This window comes from Ziziphus jujuba, chromosome 4 (genome assembly GCF_031755915.1).
Source record: "Ziziphus jujuba cultivar Dongzao chromosome 4, ASM3175591v1".
NCBI lineage: Eukaryota > Viridiplantae > Streptophyta > Magnoliopsida > Rosales > Rhamnaceae > Ziziphus > Ziziphus jujuba.
In genome coordinates, this window is record NC_083382.1 from 26,804,978 (window position 1) to 26,823,484 (window position 18,507).

Here is an 18,507-nt window from a genome sequence, read left to right on the forward strand (position 1 = left end):
GCAAATAAGCTCTCATTATCTGAAAAGGAACCAAGAACCATCAAATAAGCCTTACAAAACAAGGAATGGCATGCTACCATATCTTCTGAGTTTGATGCTCTTCTGCACAATAACACATGGGACCTAGTGCCTTCATCCCTTGTTCAAAATGTAACTAGGTGTAAATGGATATTTCATATCAAACAGAATGCAGATGGCTCCATCAATCGGTACAAGGCTTGCATTGTTATCAAAGGATACAACCAATAGCCTTGTGTTGATTACTTTACCAAGTTCAATATGATCAATAAACCAGCCACCATTTGCCTTATTCTTAGTCTTTTCGTGGCCAATATGACAACTAAATATTAACAATGTATTTCTTCATTGCATCTCTTAAGAAGAAGTGTATATGGAGCAACCACATGGGTTCACTGATTCAGATAAACCAAATCATGTTTTTCAAATGAAAAATGTACTCTATGGCCTCAAACAAGCACCAAGAGCTTGATATACTAAGTTAAAACAGTTCTTACTGCAGATTGAGTTTAACCATTCCTTATCTAACACATTTTTTTTTTTTTTTGTATATCATCATAACAACCAGACCATGTACGTGCTAGTTTATGTAGATGATGTTGTCTACATTAGTAATAATGCTACTCTACTATCTTAGTTTCTCTTTTAACTGTCTGCTTGCTTCTCTTTCAAAGATATGGGCCATCTTAATTTGGAGTTGATGTTGTTCATACTACAGTGGTCTCTTTCCGTCTCAAAGAAACTATATCATAGATCTACTAGCAGCAACGAATATGCTTGATGCTAAAGAAATTCCTACATCGATGGTTTCCTTAACTTCCTCATTCTTAATGATAGTTCTAAAGTTGTTGATGCAATACTCTATCATAAGGTTGTCGGAAGTCTACAATATTTGTCCTTAAATCATCATGATATTACTTATGCAGTCAATAAATTAGCTCAATTCATGCATCAATCAACTGAGAATCATTGGGCTTCTGCAAGGTTACTATGCTACCTTAAAGGAACCTCCTCTTTTGGTCTTCTCTTATGTCCATATATACCTGTGTCTTTGTATGCCTTTTGGAATGTAGATTGGCTAGGAAATAAGGATGATCAAACTCCTACAACTGCATACATTGTGTTCCTGGGTGCCAATCCTGTTTCATGGTCCTCTAATAAACAGATATTAGTCTCATGTTCATCAATAGAGGTTGAATATCGTGCGGCTGCAAACACAATTTTAGAAGTCTGTTGGTTGATGTCACTTTTACGTTAATTTCATGTATGTCTTCCTTAGCTTTTTTCAGTATACTGTGACAACATGGGTGCAACATACTTGTGTTTAAATCCAATTTTTCACTCCAAGATTAAGTATGTCTCCACTGATTTTCACTTTGTGCGAGATCTAGTCTCATTTGGCAGAATTCAAGTATCACATATCTCAAGTTAAATCAATTAGCTGATACTCTTACTAAACCTCTACCTCGACACTCCTTTCAAATAATTCAACCCAAGATTACTGTTTGTCCACGACCATCAATCTTAAGGGGGCATGATAGCAATGTTACCTAAGCTGCTACAACCTTTATCTGGTTGTTAGCATTTTTAAACAACTCATATAAGTAGTTAAGAGTTGTTAGTGTTTGTATGTATCTTGTACTCTATACTTATCTTGTACTTAACTTGTAAACTATATATACTCAAGGTACATTGCATTAAGAAAATAATGAAAACTAATACTTTTTAACACAGGTTCTACAATGCAAATATAATAAAATTGTGTGATGCAAACGACTAAGACCTTATGATTCATGTTTGGAGCTAATATGGATGATATGAATAAAAACTTCCCATGTACATTTGAAGTCTTTTATCAAACGATTCCTAATTAAGTTACATCAAGGATATATATATATATATATACATAGTTTTTTATTTAATAATTTTTGAATTAAGGATACTTATGTGACAAAAGTTTAACAACTAGATAGACCTAGTAACGTATCATATTAAATCGTGTTCATGTGAAATTTAGTTAACCCAAACATGACCCATTAAACTTTCGTGTGGAAATAAGTAAATCCAAACCCATTCATTAAATTATCATGTAACCCGTCACCCGACCCGTTAACCCATTAAGAATATATAAAAATTTGAAAATTCAAATTTGATTGAACTTTCAAATAATAAAATGATGTTTAAAAAAAAAAAAAACTTATAAAGAAATTTGTTTGTTTTTAGATTTTTGAAAAAGTAAACAAAAAAAAACAAATCAATACATGTTTAATAATGAATTCAATAAATTTAATACTATAAAACTTGTATAATTACAAAAATACTCGCCTTTGATGGGTCTAATAGGTTTATCATGTATTATCTTGTTTCACCCATTAAAATCCGCTAATTTATTTGGTTTTATTGAGTGACACTGATACAGATTCGACATAATATTATCAAACCAAACCCACAAATTATCGTGTGGATTCGTATCATATTATCGTATCGTGTGAAATTTTACCAGATCTACAATTAGATAAAATATTAATTAATATTTGAATATGAATTTATTATTTTAGATGAGATGTGATAACTTTTAATACTTTTCATATAATCATTTCTTACTTTTGTCTTCTTCTTTTTTCCTTTTGGTCTTTTTGTTGAAAGAATAAATCATTCCTTGTTAAAGTGTTAAACAGTTTTGATATATATATATATATATAGACATAAACTATTCACCTAAATTGTCAACTTTTTAACCAAGCTTTGATCTATGGAATAGAATTGGATAATTATATAATATTTTAAGTAATCCAACATTTGTCTGGAAAAAGAAAAAATAAAAGATAGAAAAGTGTTTGAATATGCAGATTTTTGTTTGGGATAAATTTTATTTAGACCACTTAATATTACCATAATTATAATTATATTTATAAGTATTAATTCTAAAAATTAATTCAAAAAAACTAACAAATAAAGTCTAAATATGATTTTCTTATATACGAGTCTAATTGTAATTAAGACAAAACGATAATGATCTAGATAAATTTTTTTCCATTTTGATTGCCATCATTAATTAATGCTTTTTCGAGGACCATAACTTTTATCTTCCTGTGAAGCTCAGTACCACTTTGGCACAAGACCTAACTTTCCTAACATAAATTAATAAATTCCAAAATGGACCAACAGTTTTAACAAAACCTAATATTCCAAACAAGGTTTGGATAACAAATATGATTGCAAATTTCTTTTAGTCCTAGGAAAGCACGCGACATGTACCATGTTAGTGGTTTCTTAGGAAATCTCATTGACTTAAAAGCCTCTGTTTTCGAGTGCAGAACATGAATTGAGATAATCCACTTTGGTGTTGGAACAAAAGGTGGAAACCCAATTTCTTGATCTTATCTCCCCCAAAAATCAGATTTTTGGAGGTTTGGAACTCAGAAGTCAACCACTAATTATATGTTATAAATTGAATGAAATAAACAGAGTAAGTCCTTGTAGTTCAACCACCAAAACCATCATCAATTTCCCATAAAGCACGAGCACTGGGCTCTTTTGGGTCCACAAAGCAAGGACACCTTGGTTGCAAGCCACTCGGACACGAAGGCAACCCCTCATTAGTTTATATTTATTTTCTGGAGTTTTGTATGCCTGTGGCCCATGTTATTAATTCCTTAATATGGAGGAAATTAATAAGCACTAGTGGCTGGTGGCTTAGTGATTGGATATATGTGTTCATGTTGAATTTAATAGATAGAGGTGGAAATGGTAAATTATTTAATGCCTCTTTTTTGTTTCCCTTTTTTTTTTTGGTTTTTTGATCGAAGAATTATTTGATGACCCTTTGAAAGGTTTTTGTACACTTTTCACTGGCAAATCCTGATATAGCTAGATTTTAATTTATATATTTTGTAGAACAGATATAGCAAGATCAGTTTGAAGTGAAATGGAAGAATAAATCCCTGTTTCTGAAAGTGGATTTTTACTTCCAAAATATTACCGTAACAGAGTTGTTTGTAACGCAGATCAACAATAATTGGCCTAAGCTACCTCGAAGGCTATAATACTCATATTTTCAATCAAAAAAAAAAAAAAAAAAGGATTTAATACCCATATTTTAAAGCCCCAAACAAACACACCTAGCCCCACTGCCCAAGTCGAATGATACGTTGCTAGATCCACTTGAAAATACGAAGACATTTATTGCTTTTTCTATTGTATAATTTTGCACCGTTTAACATAGGTTGAATAAACGTGTCGGCCGTACAATACTTAATAATTTGCATTGGTGCTTTTTCTATTGTTTAATAGGCAAACAACACGATTGTTAATGGCTTTTTTTTCAAAATTGACAAACAAATAATTTTTTTACATTAAAATTATTAAGAACGATTTTTTTAATTTATATATATATATATATATATATATATTTGCAAAGCATAAAATACTTTTACCTTCTTCTTTTTTTCTGCACCTGTAAGCCTTCAATAATCACTTCCAAATCAGTTGGTAAGTAAACCCAACAATTTATGTGAAACCTCAAAATTAATTACCTGGGTCGTCTAATATATTTATTTGATATCTGATTATAAATGGTCCATTGCACTCAGAAAGAGTGTTAGGTGTAATCACTTGTTTACTCGCTCCAGCATTTACTATTTTTTAAAGATTGCCAGATTTCCTTGTCATTTTTCAACAATAATAATATAACCAATATAAATAATTATCTTTTTTTTTTTTCTTTTTGCAGACGATTACAATATTGTCACTCCTTTAAATGATATACATCTAATATTTATTTTATATTTTAAAAACAGCTATTGTTTAGTTATTATAAATTAAAAAGAAGATATAATTCTTTTTTTGGCTCATATAAAAGAAGACACCGATTAAATAAAATTAACATAGAATAAAAAAAATAATAAAACATGACTTATTTCAGTAATTGACACGTATATATTCTATTTTATTAAAACTAATAATTATAATATTTGATTTTTCAAGTATCATGTAAAATAATTTACTTTAAGATATTACTTTTCTAATATTTTTAGTAATTTGTTTTATGTAAATACTTTTTATTCACAAATGAAAAGTAAATGTTAAATGCTTTGGTTTTTCCATTAAAAATAAAATCGTTTTTAAGAAATCAACTATTAAAATAAGTTTCATTTTACTATTTGTTAATTTTAGTTTATTGGTTTTTTCTTTTTTATTTATACTAATCGGTAAAAAAATTTAATATATAAAATCAGTATAAATTGAACATCATCTGAAGGAATTACAATATTATAATTTTTTCCAAAGTAAGGGTAATCGTGTCACATTGATTATGTTACTACTGCTCAAAAAGTAATGAGAAAACATGGTAACCTTCAAAGGCAGCGAGTGCAAAGAGCGAATGAAAAACGACTGCACTGAGCACTCCTCCTCAGGTTGATGAGCATGGATGGGATATTTATGAACCTTTTTAAATTATGAAGTACCATAAGTAAGATAATAACTATTTAAGTGATGTTTGACATACATAATAATAATAATTTTTTTTAAAAAAATAAAAATAGTCATTGATGGAAATAAAAAATGAAATAAAAAATTATAATTGCTATTTATATATTTGATAAAAATATTAATTTAAAATCAAAATTTAGTTTTTATAAATAATTTTTAAGAAAATATTCAAATTTTATAAAAATTAATTAAATTTATATTTATTTATATGATAATAAATGTAAATCTAAACATGATAAAGATATTTTAAAATTTAATCAGATTAAAATATAGGAATAAAAATTTTGAAAATTTAAAAATAAATTGTTATTTTTTTAAATAGAAATACATCTATTACTATGAAATATTTATTACCAAATTATAAAAACCTACTAAATTTAAGAAGAACTAAACATATAGAATAGATACTTTATTTTTATATTTATTCCGTAAATCAAATATGCTTTTACTCTTTGTTCAAAAACATACCGTATAAAGTCAATATTACAAAAGCTCTTTATGCAAAATGGATTAACAATAACAGTCACTATATATTTTTAAATTCACTTAGTTACTAAACTATCACATTTATGAGTCAGTGACTTTGAGCTTGAAACATCAAATCAGAAATTATTATATATTATATATTTAAATATATATATATATTAAAAAAAAAATCAAGAATGGCTGTACAAGAAAGTTAATCAACAACAACAATCTATCAAATGGGATAGGCCTCGATGATAAAAGGTAAATTGGAATTTTGATGATATTACAACGAGGAAAGCCTACATCCTCTGACAATTTCTTCCAATCCATGTAAGTCCACTTCCACCATTACAGTTTACCGACATTATTAAATCATATATAGCGCGCAAATCTTTGAATAAATCACTGTTTCCAGCTTAAAAAGGATATCCACAATAATAATCTTTTCAGTCTCTTTCAGTATTGCTTTCCGACAATTTTTTAAAGTCTTTGAACATAATTCTTCACTCCAATTATGCTGCAGTGTCCACTGCATGAAAAATATAAAATGTAACAAATATATATATATATATATATATAGTCTGTTTATGATGTGGACGGTATTCGTACAGACCACAGTATTAATGATAATTTTTTATAATATTGGTGATGATTTTCTAAAAAACTATCGTGTCACTAATATTGGGATTCTCATGCGAACCGTTTTCACCATAAAATTTCTGTATATATATATATATATACATGTTTTATGTTAATTCTTTATCTTTGTTAAATATATGTCAACATTAAGATGACGATGAAGGCATTATATACCTCCAACGTTGAGCAACATGTGATTACTTTAATTCATTTGTTGTTATAGTAAATAATCACATAATTAACTGGATAGTATTTTTTTTCTAAAGATCATATATATGATGTTTATCTTATTGCCGAGGTCGTACGTTTCCATCGAATTAGAGTTTTATAATTAATAATATAGAGATAGACGTTCCAGCACTAATTTTCTTAATTGAAGTCAACAGATAGATATTTAATTGAAGTTAGGTGGGGAGATACTACTTAAAAAAATAATGAAAAAGAAAAAAGTACTTATAACGTGTACTATCAAGTCACCATACAACGAGCTTAATTTAAATTTTCTTCCCGACAATTATTATTATAATCCTTTCAAAAAGATATAAAAAAAAATATTATGATAATAATTATTATTTTGTTTTGGTCTTATCTTCCCACCAATAAATATATATCTAGTATTCATGATTCATTATTGTTCTTAAAAATAATTTATTATTTATTAGCCTCCATTTTTTTGGTGACAAAATCTTCATATGAAATTAACAATTAAGGAATTAGTTTTGGGGAGAAAAAAAAAATCTAATATTACATTCGGAGTAGTCTCAAACCAAAGTTTAAAATTTCGATATCGATTGAAATATTAAATGTTTAAAATATAAATTTTTTTATGAAAATATTAAAAAAATATAGAATATCAATAAAAATTAATAAAAAATAATGAAAATTGATAGCAATTTATTTTAAAAAATAGAAAATTTTGTTGAAATTTTAACATTAGCTTATTTAATCAATTAATTATTAAATTGATTATAAAAACTACAAAAATATTGAATAAATTTTATATTTCTCTTAATCAATTTAATTTATAATAAATAGTAACGATCATAAATAAACTATCATTGAATAAAATTGTTTATTAATTACAATATAACAATTATTACAGTTATACTATATTCATAAATATCATCTCAATACTCATAGAATTTTTAGATAATGAAAATTATTGGTCTCTTTTTTATTTTCATTTTGAGATTTGTGAAATATGAAAAGTAATTATTAAAAAATATATCTCTTTAATAAATTTTCATATAATTATTAATATGTCAACCATAAAAATCTAGTATTAAATAGAGTTGTCTTTAATGTTTAGTATAATATATTCTATCATTTTTTTATAATGTTATTAATTTAAATGCTATCAATACCAATTCTACATAATATTGTATTTCTATATTATTATTTTATGTTATTATTTTTCATTCTTATATAATTAATTATTGACTTATAATTATTGGATTTTAATGGATCCATCTTATATAAAATATATAACAAGTATATATATATATATATAATCAATGAATAGAACTTATCAATTTAATTCATTTTGTTTTATTTATATCTATATCATTAACTATTTAAAAAACAATAAAAAAAACACTAAAGTTAATTTGGTAAAATAATTTACTAAACAATCAATAATATTTTTTAATTTTTTATAAACAATTTTTTTTAAAAAAAATATAGATATTTTCAAAATTTTTATAAAAATTTACATGGAAAATTCTAAAATTTTTGATGGATATTATGGATTTTTCAACAAAATTTTTAAAAATTTGAAGTAAAATTTTGACAAAAATTTTCAAAATATTTTTAATAAATATTATAAAAATTCTATCTATTTTTATTTAAAATCTAAATTTTTTTAATTTTTTTAAAAAATAAAAATTTTAAAAAAATTTCGGTGAAATTTTTCATATTTAAAATCTTGTCTCAAACATATCTGGATACACCATCATTAGTGGGTTCTGTGGCAATGAAATGTGGCGAATAAGAGTAAGTAACTTTGATATGCGGATGAGATTTCACTATCTCATGTATATCTGCTCCGACCCCACCTCCCACATCCACTAATGATCTTCTACAACCGAATCCATCTTTATTACGATGGTAGGACCGTCTCCATCTCGATCTTGCCCAAGCAAACCATTGCATCGTTGAACAAGTTGTTGAACTCAAGATTGGCTGATGCAAACTCCCAACCACAAAACCAACGATCCCTGTGGCTGATATAATGCCACGCAGCCAATTGCAATGAATGGTTTTCAAAAAACTATTAGTCGGACCAGATTTAGCTTGGAGTCCCAAAGTAACCATCTTGATTGGTGGGTCAATCCGTAGATAGTCTCTTCACCGTTGATGAAGGATTACGGTGAAGATATTTTTGCTGACAAGTGGGCCCATAATGCGTGCGACGTAGGAGATAAGTGGAGAGAGTGAGTGACATATACCCGAAGCGATTCGAGACAAAGTGATTGGCCCACGGTGCGAGTGTATGATATTAGCGATGCGGAGCTCCACAGCACATTTCAGTTTCAAAGAGCCTGAGAAACTAAACGTTCAGATGAAGAACAAACATTGAAAAAGAAGCTTGGAATATATACACTGCTTGAGAATAATTAATTTTGAGACTAATTATGTGACATAAAATAACAATTTCCCATTCGAGAAAAAAGGATGATTTGGGGTTTGAAAAACGATAGGCAATATTAAAAATGTTATTGTTATTTAATTTATTTTTATTATTATATGGCACATTGATGTACTTATATAATAAAGAATATAAAACATCATACGAATCTTTTTCCTTTATATATTTTTTGATTTAAAACTAATATTTGGATGCACAAGTTGAGTTGGTATGCATATCCAGCTAGATAATGACATATACATTATTAATTACAAAAGATTGAAAAGATAAAGTAAGATAATAACATGTACATTATTAATTACACAAGATTGAAAAGATAAAGTAATCAACGTGACAAATTTTAACGCCTTTGCTACTAATCAGAGTTTCGAATCGTCCCCTCTCCCTTATTATTATTAAAATTTTGTTTCTTTTTCAAAGATCTCCTTTATAATATAATCACATATTCATATGCTATAAAAAACCAAATCCTTCCATCAATCAGCTGTCACCAAAATAAAAAATTGAAAAGCTTCAATCAACCAAACCATTAATCTTCCAACTTTACCCAACAGAATTATAGAGTCCAACTTGCAATTTTGATGCTCTACTTCTTCATTCCCGTATAAGTATGTATTGGGTATTTCCATAATTAGACCAACAAAAAGAGAATTGAGTCGGGATGTCGGGATGGAGATGTAAGTGGAGAAGAAAAATATTGCCTCAAAGCAGTAAAAAAAACAAAAGGGCATGTCGGGATGGAGATGTAAGTGGAGAAGAAAAATGTTGCCTCAAAGCAGTTAAAATTACTAAGGGGTTAAAAGTTGTTCGTTTTGTTTTGTCTTCTTGTGTTTTTTTCTAGTGTTTTAAAAAGCAGAAAAAAATACCATCTAGACGTGATGTTTTAGATAACATTTCGCATACTAATAAAGTTTAGAAAAAAAAATCAACCTTGTGTTCATCGTCTAAATGTGCGCCTAAGTGTTAAAAAACACATATCTTTTTATTCAAATTTTTTTTTTCTACATTATTTTTTAAAAAATATTAAAAAACGATTTATAAGAAATTAAAAAATAAAAATAAAAGATATTGTTAAAAATGAAAACTGTTTTAAGATTAAGTTTTTTTTTTTAAATAAAAATGTGAAAACATAATGCATAAGGATTAAGGAATTAGATATAAAATTTAACCAAAAAAAGAAAAAAGAAAAAAATGAAATAAAATAATATACTTTTTAAGTAAAAGTGGGCACTATACAGTTTTTTCATTTAGATATTCATGTTCTTAATGTTTAAATGGACCAAAGAGAAAAAACTTATCAGTTATTCCTATTAACTTACAGCTTGCAAGGTTTATTTCAAAAATAAAAAATAGGAATTTCTATTTATCAGGTTGCTTTTTACTCTTTACAAAGATACTAAAGAATTAGACAAGAGTTAGATTATGATAATAACTAAAGTATGTATTAATTTAGAAATTAGTAGGTACTTATAAGTTTGTTTTATATATGTTTTGAAACTAATTTGTTGTTGAAAACTTAAAAAATATATATTTTCATAAATCTATTATGATCAATTACATACTAATTCATGTTTATTGCACATGCAAAAGTAATATAAACTTATATATATTTTGATATTCAAAATATGAATTATTTTGTTTATTTAATAGTCTTATAATAATTAAAATAATAATATAATTATGAAATGGTTTTTTGCAGCTAAATTTATATAATTGTCAAATGCCTTTTCACGACTAAGCTTGTAAGGTTTAAAACTTGACCTTATTGCCTTGCGACATCTTACACCTTTTATAACAATGATTTTTCCAACAAATTCTAATCCAGAAAAAAAAGAAAAAAAAGAAAAAAGAAAAAGAAGAAAAAAGAAAGAAAGTTGTAATAACTCAAATTCACTACTTCCTAAATATGGATGTAAGGTATTTTGTAATTAATGGCATAAATGGCTCAATCAAAGCAGGCGTTGAGATATGGGCCTTAAATTACAATAATTTCTTCATTGGAGTGATTTGATGATCTTTTTAAATATATAAATATAAATGTAGATGAGTTATCAATTCAGCCTTAGACCAATTTTATATATTAACTTTGTTACGGTTTTGTGTATTCAGTACATTCTAATGCTTCCGTGTGTTGAGTTCATTTTGATAGTTTTAGCTCCGGGTTTATTTAGACAAACCCCAAACATCGAGGCCTATTTGGATGTTTTGGACCTCGATCCGGCTCGAGTAGTCCCGGATCTTAACCCCATTCAGCAATCCCACACCTTTATTTGGTTAGAGGATGTCAAATTGATTTTTCAGATTACTTTTTACCACGTAAAAATTGTTTCCAAAAGAAAGAAAAACAACAAAATATTATTTTCTAATTTTTGTTTTTAATTGTTTTATTTTCAAAAACTGTTATAAGAAAGCAAGAGCCAAATGCCTTATAAATTTTTTACAAAATAGTTTTTAGTTTTCAAAAATAGAAAATTATTCTAAAAACAGCAGACTAAACAAGTTTTTTTTTCTAAGCTTAAGGCTTTGTCAAGGATTAAAATATTTATATGTATACCTTAATATATACATATATATATTATATGATAATTTTATCATCAGAGTTTCTTTCATTAACAATTAAATTATTTTAAAGCAGTTAAGATTTAAAAATACATTTATAATTTATCGGATTTTTATAAAATTTATTTTCTTTTAATAAAATTTTAATTTGTCATTAAATCCATATTAGATAACTAATTAAGTTTTAAATCTAGATCTTAAAGAATTCAATGAGTGATAAAGGAATATATGACATTAAAATCATCAAATTGATCTTATGTAAACATAACTCTCTCTCTCTCTCTCTCTCTCTCTCTCTCTCTCTCTATCCAAAATCCAAATAATTCAATCTGAAACCCAATCAACTATTTCTGGTTAATTATAGTAAGTCTGTTGGTTTTTTGTTTTTAAGCACAAAAAACCTCCGAAGACTGAATTACAAAGAAATGACTTCAGGCAAGCAGTGGAGATTTGAAGAGGTTAAAATACAACCAAAAAAAATAAAAATAAAAAATTACAATTTAAAGAGAGAGATCTTTAGCTAAAATATCAGCTAGACTACTAGAAAAACGGACGTTCCATCCAATTATTCACAGAAAACGTAGATCTAATGTTCAAAATATCTTAGACTTGAATGCCAGTCCCCTGGCTTGGCAGAAGAGTTGATCTCCTCAACCATCGTCAGGGCCCCAGAAGAGAAAATTAGATTGTACCACAAACTGTTTGAAGCATAGAACGAGGCCCAATCTACAGCATTCACCTCTTCTTAATAAGCTGAATTAGTTGCCGCAACTACATAAGAAGCCCATCTTTTTATTCGATTATAAAGTATCAAAGCCATTGAACAGTACAATAATTAATCTATTTTACTGCCAAATATAGGACAATATTGCAGGAGCTATTTATGAAATATGGAAATGGCAATTTTACAACAGCTAGCAAAACATTACATACATATGCTTTCCCAAACAGGAAAAGTATCAATATACAATAAGAAACTTAATTAACAACAATATCCATGGATCATATAGGATAGGCCTCAATGATAAAAGGAAGAGTTGGAATTCTGATGATTTTGTAGCGACGAAAACCTCCATCCTCTAACAATTTCTTCCATTCTTGTTCAGTTCTCTCCTTTCCACCATTACTTGTTACCAACATCAATAAATCAAATATTCTGCGCAACTCTTCAAATAAGTCATTGTTCTCTGGCTCAAATACGATATCCACAATTATAATCTTTCCAGTCTTTTCTGGTATTGCTTTTCGACAATTTTTTAAAATGGTGATGCAGTGTTCATCAGTCCAATGGTGCAGTGTCCACTGCATGAAAAATATAAAATGTCACAACACGTTTTTGTCTTTGTTTTTATTTTCTTCAATATAAGTTTTCTAGATATGATTTTTGTAATTTTGAAAACAACGTCATTTTGGCCCCCTCAAAGATAATATATTACATATATTTCAAATAAAGTATTTAATAACTATGATTTTCATATTCACTTAGTAGTATATTTACAAAAATAAGGACATTTTAAACTTAAATTTGATTAACATATATATATATATATATATATAAAATTCAAACATTAAATATAAATGAATTTTTTATTTATTAAAATTAGTTAAAATAAGGACATTTTAAACTTAAATTTGATTAACATATATATATATATATATAATTCAAACATTAAATATAAATGAATTTTTTATTTATTAAAATTAGTTAAAATAATATATATATATATATATATATATAACCTTAAATAAATTTTTTTTATGACATCATTAATCAAAGTGAATAAGTTTTAAACCCACTAGTTTCCTTAGTTGATGATGATGGGGATAAAGGGTATGTATTAAGGCAACGTGAGCAACAAGTGATTACTTTGTGTACAAGCTTTTAATTTAAGCTCCATTTGGTTGATGACAAAATTTCAGATGAAATTACTAATTAAATTTTTTTCGCCTTTTCTATTATTGTTGAATTGATCGATGATATATTATGAATGTGCTCCACCTTAATTTGACAAAGAAAAATAACAAATTATAAAAAATAAAAAAATATTTTTTTGGTTAATACTTGTAGAAAAATCATGGTGACTTATAAGAACAGGACACATACCTCCTTTTTTTTTTTTTTTTTTTTTTTTACAAGAAGGAAAAAAGGCCCAAAAAAATATAAAAAAAAAGTGTGTACTTTACCTACATAAAAATTGCATCGGCATTTGGAATCGACTTAAACATGTCTCCTTCAACGTGGGATACCTCAACCCCATCATAGATTGGAGCTGTAGCAATGACATGTGGCAAATCAAAGTTGATACCTTTGATATGCGGATGAGATTTCACAATCTCATATATATCTGCTCCGACCCCACCTGCCACATCAACCAATGATCCTATACAACCGAATCCATCTTTATATGCTGGTAACACCGCTTCCATGACAATCTTACCCAAACAAACCATAGCATCATTGAACAAGTTGTTGAAATCTGGATTCTCAGACGCATACTCCCATATCCCACAGCCGTGGGTCCTCTTAAAAGGAACAGCTCCATCCTTCACACCCTGGCTTATACAATGCCACGCAGCCAATCGCATTGGGTGGTTCTCGAATAGTACCAGAGGCATCAGAGTTGGCTTGGAGTCCCAAAGCAACCATCTTGACTGGTGGGTCAATCCGTAAAGAGTCTCTTCACCGTTCGATGAAGGATTTGCGGTGAAGATCTTCTTGCTGACCAGTGATGTCATAATGCGTTCCAGGTAGGAGATTTGCGGAGAGGGTGAGTGAGAAATACCAGAAGCGATTTGAGACAAAGTGATTGGGCCACCGTACGAGTGTATGATATCAGCGATGCGGAGCTCCACGGCACATTTCAACACCAAAGAGTCTGCAAAACCAAACATGAGCTTCCAAATCTGTGCCTGGCCCTTAAGCAGAGCTTCTGCTTCACCTTCTAATTCCATTCTTTATTTTCTTTCGAATTCAGATGAACAAGAAACATTAAAGAGAAAGCTTAGGATTTATACAGTGCTTGAAGGCAAATTATGTAACATAAGATAATCATTTGAGGAAAAAAAGATTTGAGGTTTTTCATCAGGCCGGCAAAATCAAAATGAAAGCAATTGTCAATGTCAAAAAAAAAAAAAAAAAATAATAATAATAAAATAAAAATTTATTTTTATATAATTTATATTACAATTACTCTATGTGTCACAGATAATTGATGCTATACGAAGAGTATAAATTTCAAAACTAGATCCATACTTATCTCTAAAAATAACATAGGGACAAACGAATATTAGTGAACCAACAATTATTATTAATTTTAGATCTTGATTAAATAATAAAATTGCAGTGTAAATGGCAGTCAATGCATAACATAATTTTTTTCTCATCTTTTATTGACATACGCATAAAATACTTTGCAAACGACAACCATGGCGGACGGAGAGACGGAATTTAGCTAAGCATAACTTTCGCTCCATCGTGTCCAGTACTAGAGGTCAAACAAAAAAAAGACATTATATGTAAATCACAGTTATAATTTAATTCGGTAGTTTTCACACACACACACACACACACACACGTATATATATATAGAGTAATTCTACACTGTGAACTGTTTATATACGGATTTATCTTTTTAAAAATTGGACATATGGTCCGTAGCTGCTAATATAGCTGATGATTTATCATTGTCAGAGTAGTATTATATATATTTTTTTCTTGTGGTGACTCATTAATTTGAGTTTAAAATTTAAACCATCACCTAAACTGGAGGCACAATCATACACATAGATAATAGAATTTGCCTAAAACGTATATGAACAGGACAAATCAACACGGATGAATCCACCATTCGGAGTTGTAGGAGTACATCAACTTCTAATCTTCCGACCTTTACTATTTACCAAAAAATTCAAGTTTAGAAGTTAAACCTTTTTTGGGACTCGAAATTTCTGTTGTTTTGGCAAATAACATTTTAATTTTTTTTCCATTCAGAACTAATAGTACACAGGACCAAGAACACAGAATATAGGAGATGGATCATTACAAAATTATTATTAGCGCTATAGTTCATACTTGATATTTAGACCTTGTATTCGGACTTCGGATGCCATTTTTTCCCCTTTTTTATTTGGTCAAATTATTTCTATTCGGCGGTGTCCTTATTATCAGTAGCACTTGTAGACTTCTTAACCGGTCCAAACACACTAGGTAGAAAAATTGGGCCTTGTAAGTACATGTCATCCTATTTTTATTATTATTATTATTTTTTGATAAATGAGCACATCTCATACTTCTTTGGGCTCGTTTGGTACGCAGGATAGGTCCGGATCGGACGGGATCGGACAGAATAGGTTCGGATCGGACAGGATCGGACAGGATCGAATAGTGCAGTACTGTGTTTGGTATAGTTCTGAACTGAATGTTGGATTAGTTGTCCCATATTTGGTGCAGGATCGGACTGGATTGGATTATTTTATAATTATAGTATTTATTTTGTTATATATGAAAAGATTTAAAATTATATTTATATTTACAAAAAAATTAAATATTATATTTAATTAAAGTTTTATTATTACTTATATTTAATATGTTTTGTATAGATATTTATATGTTCAATTAATTAATAATAATAATAATTTAATGATATTTATAATACATTTGTAATTTTTTTTAACACCCATAAACTACTTAAAATATTGTTTTCAAAACCGATTAAAATAAAATTACTAATCATGAATAACAATTAAATACAAATAAAAAAAATTGACATAATATTTAATTAAGAACTTGTTAATAGCATAAATATATCCATCTTCAATTCATACATATAGATATATAGATATATAAATAAATGTCACATGTAGTTACACTTTTAACAAGTATGACATCCGTATATATATATTGGATTTTACAAGGATAATCTAATTATATAAGAAATAAGTAAATAAACCCATTGATAGTAAGCCAAATAAACAACCTAATACAAAACCATTACCCCACTCGTTGTGAAATTGAGCACGTGTATGTACGGTGGTGGTATTTTGTATTGGATTTGCTTCATTGCGATTCCTCATTGTTTGTTCTACAAACTCAACATATGCAATTTCAGCTTCTTCAATTGTATTATAGGCTTGATATAAATTATTTGTAAATCCGTGCACTTGTTGATGACATTCAGACCAAGAATTATATACCCCTGATTGCTACCTTTAAACACAATATAAACCCTTCTCTTTGCCATTCAATATTCCTGCATATAATAATAAATGACAATATAATATAGTAAATTATTAAACAAAATAACAACTAACCAAATCAATAAAGTGCATGTTAATATTCTAAAACATAACACATAATAATAAAATTATCCATACATGCATAATTAGAAACCAACATTCAATATGTTACAATATATGTCCATAAGTTTCAATTCCAAATGTTCATAGTTGTCATCCTCTCATACATATCCATAAATATATAATCCACAACATACTAATTTAGTTATCCAAAAATCCACGAGCAAATTCAATCTTCTGCGCATCGGTTTTAATAATCTTGAAAACCTCAACGTTCGATGGATCCGATCTCATTGCCTTAGAGATTTTGAGATTGTCAGTAATATGGAATCCTAACCTGTCAAGCTCCATAGCTAAGTATTGTGGATAGTTGATATCAGACTTCTCCAACTTGTCTAACTGTGTAGCCAATTTATCTATAAACTTATCTGCTACATTGTTTAACCCGCTAACGATGTCAACATCCTTCGATTGAGCTTTCCTCTTACCTCTTAATTGGGATTGTGTGGGCAGTTGACTATGTGTTTGATTCATAGACATTGGAGAACCCACATCATCAAATTGGTCATTGTCAGGCTCCATATTTATATCATTAACTAAATCAATTGGAGTTTGTGCTCCATGTCCTGTTGCCCGATCCTTCCCAAAAATATTAGCAAGCCTCTCATATATCGGGAAATGTTTATCTCTCCAACTTTTTGCACTTGGATTACTCTAAAATAAAAAAAGCCATCATTTAGTAAAAACATTATATATTTAAGATAAGAAACACAAAATTCAAGAAAGGTATTTTTCCTAACAAAGTCAAAACCTGCACATATGCTTTCCAAGCATCGTCACTGTCAATCTCCACACATTTAAGAGTGTCATTCCATCCAAATCCACTTTTGTTCAGCATGTCGTATATGATGCCATATTGCTTCTTCCACTTTTTTAGCTTCGATTCAATATGTGGAGTTGCTCGCAATCCCGAGTTAGGACACATTTCAGCCAGTTGCCGCTCAATCATATTAAGTGTACCAGGTTTAAATGCTCCCGTATCACAACGTTGCCCACTAGCTACAGCTTCATCTAAAAGAACCAGCAAAGCTTCTTCCTCACCTCTACTCCATGTACGCCTAGATTCACCCCACCTATTATCGTTACTGCTACCTCCAGCTTCCATTGCTATTCAAGTAAACATTTCATGATTCCAACATTATCAAAACAAGATGCAAACAAAATAACAATAAATCTCAAATGTTGCACTTAATATAATATAAGTTTGCCTTCATACATATTATCCAAAAGATTTAACAAACAATATTAAATAAGCAGTGAGAACATAATTTTTTACATAACCATCAACTAGTAATCATGATGACCTCTCTACTCACCAAACATTTGCT

At 28.4% G+C, this 18,507-nt stretch overlaps 1 protein-coding gene and 1 pseudogene across 1 annotated transcript; both read right to left on the reverse strand.

The window, feature by feature from the left end:
- Window positions 1-12,826: 12,826 nt before the first annotated feature.
- LOC107416640 (desmethylxanthohumol 6'-O-methyltransferase-like) lies at window positions 12,827-14,899 on the reverse strand (annotated as a pseudogene).
- A 2,353-nt stretch (window positions 14,900-17,252) lies between these two features.
- On the reverse strand, window positions 17,253-18,358 carry LOC112492539 (uncharacterized). The gene is made up of 2 exons (XM_048466951.2): window positions 17,931-18,358; window positions 17,253-17,833 (listed from the first exon to the last, which is right to left on the reverse strand). The coding sequence occupies exons 1-2, from the start codon at window positions 18,282-18,284 to the stop codon at window positions 17,321-17,323; spliced, it is 867 nt and encodes a 288-aa protein (XP_048322908.2). The 5' UTR covers window positions 18,285-18,358; the 3' UTR covers window positions 17,253-17,320.
- Between the last annotated feature and the right edge of the window lie 149 nt (window positions 18,359-18,507).

Excerpts from the sequence above, each read along its gene's own strand:
- LOC112492539 (XM_048466951.2), bottom strand. The coding sequence starts at position 18,284 with ATGGAAGCTGGAGGTAGCAGTAACGATAATAGGTGGGGTGAATCTAGG. Across the intron at positions 17,834-17,930 it reads CTTGGAAAGCATATGTGCAG|AGTAATCCAAGTGCAAAAAG; the intron begins GTTTTGACTTTG and ends TTTTTATTTTAG.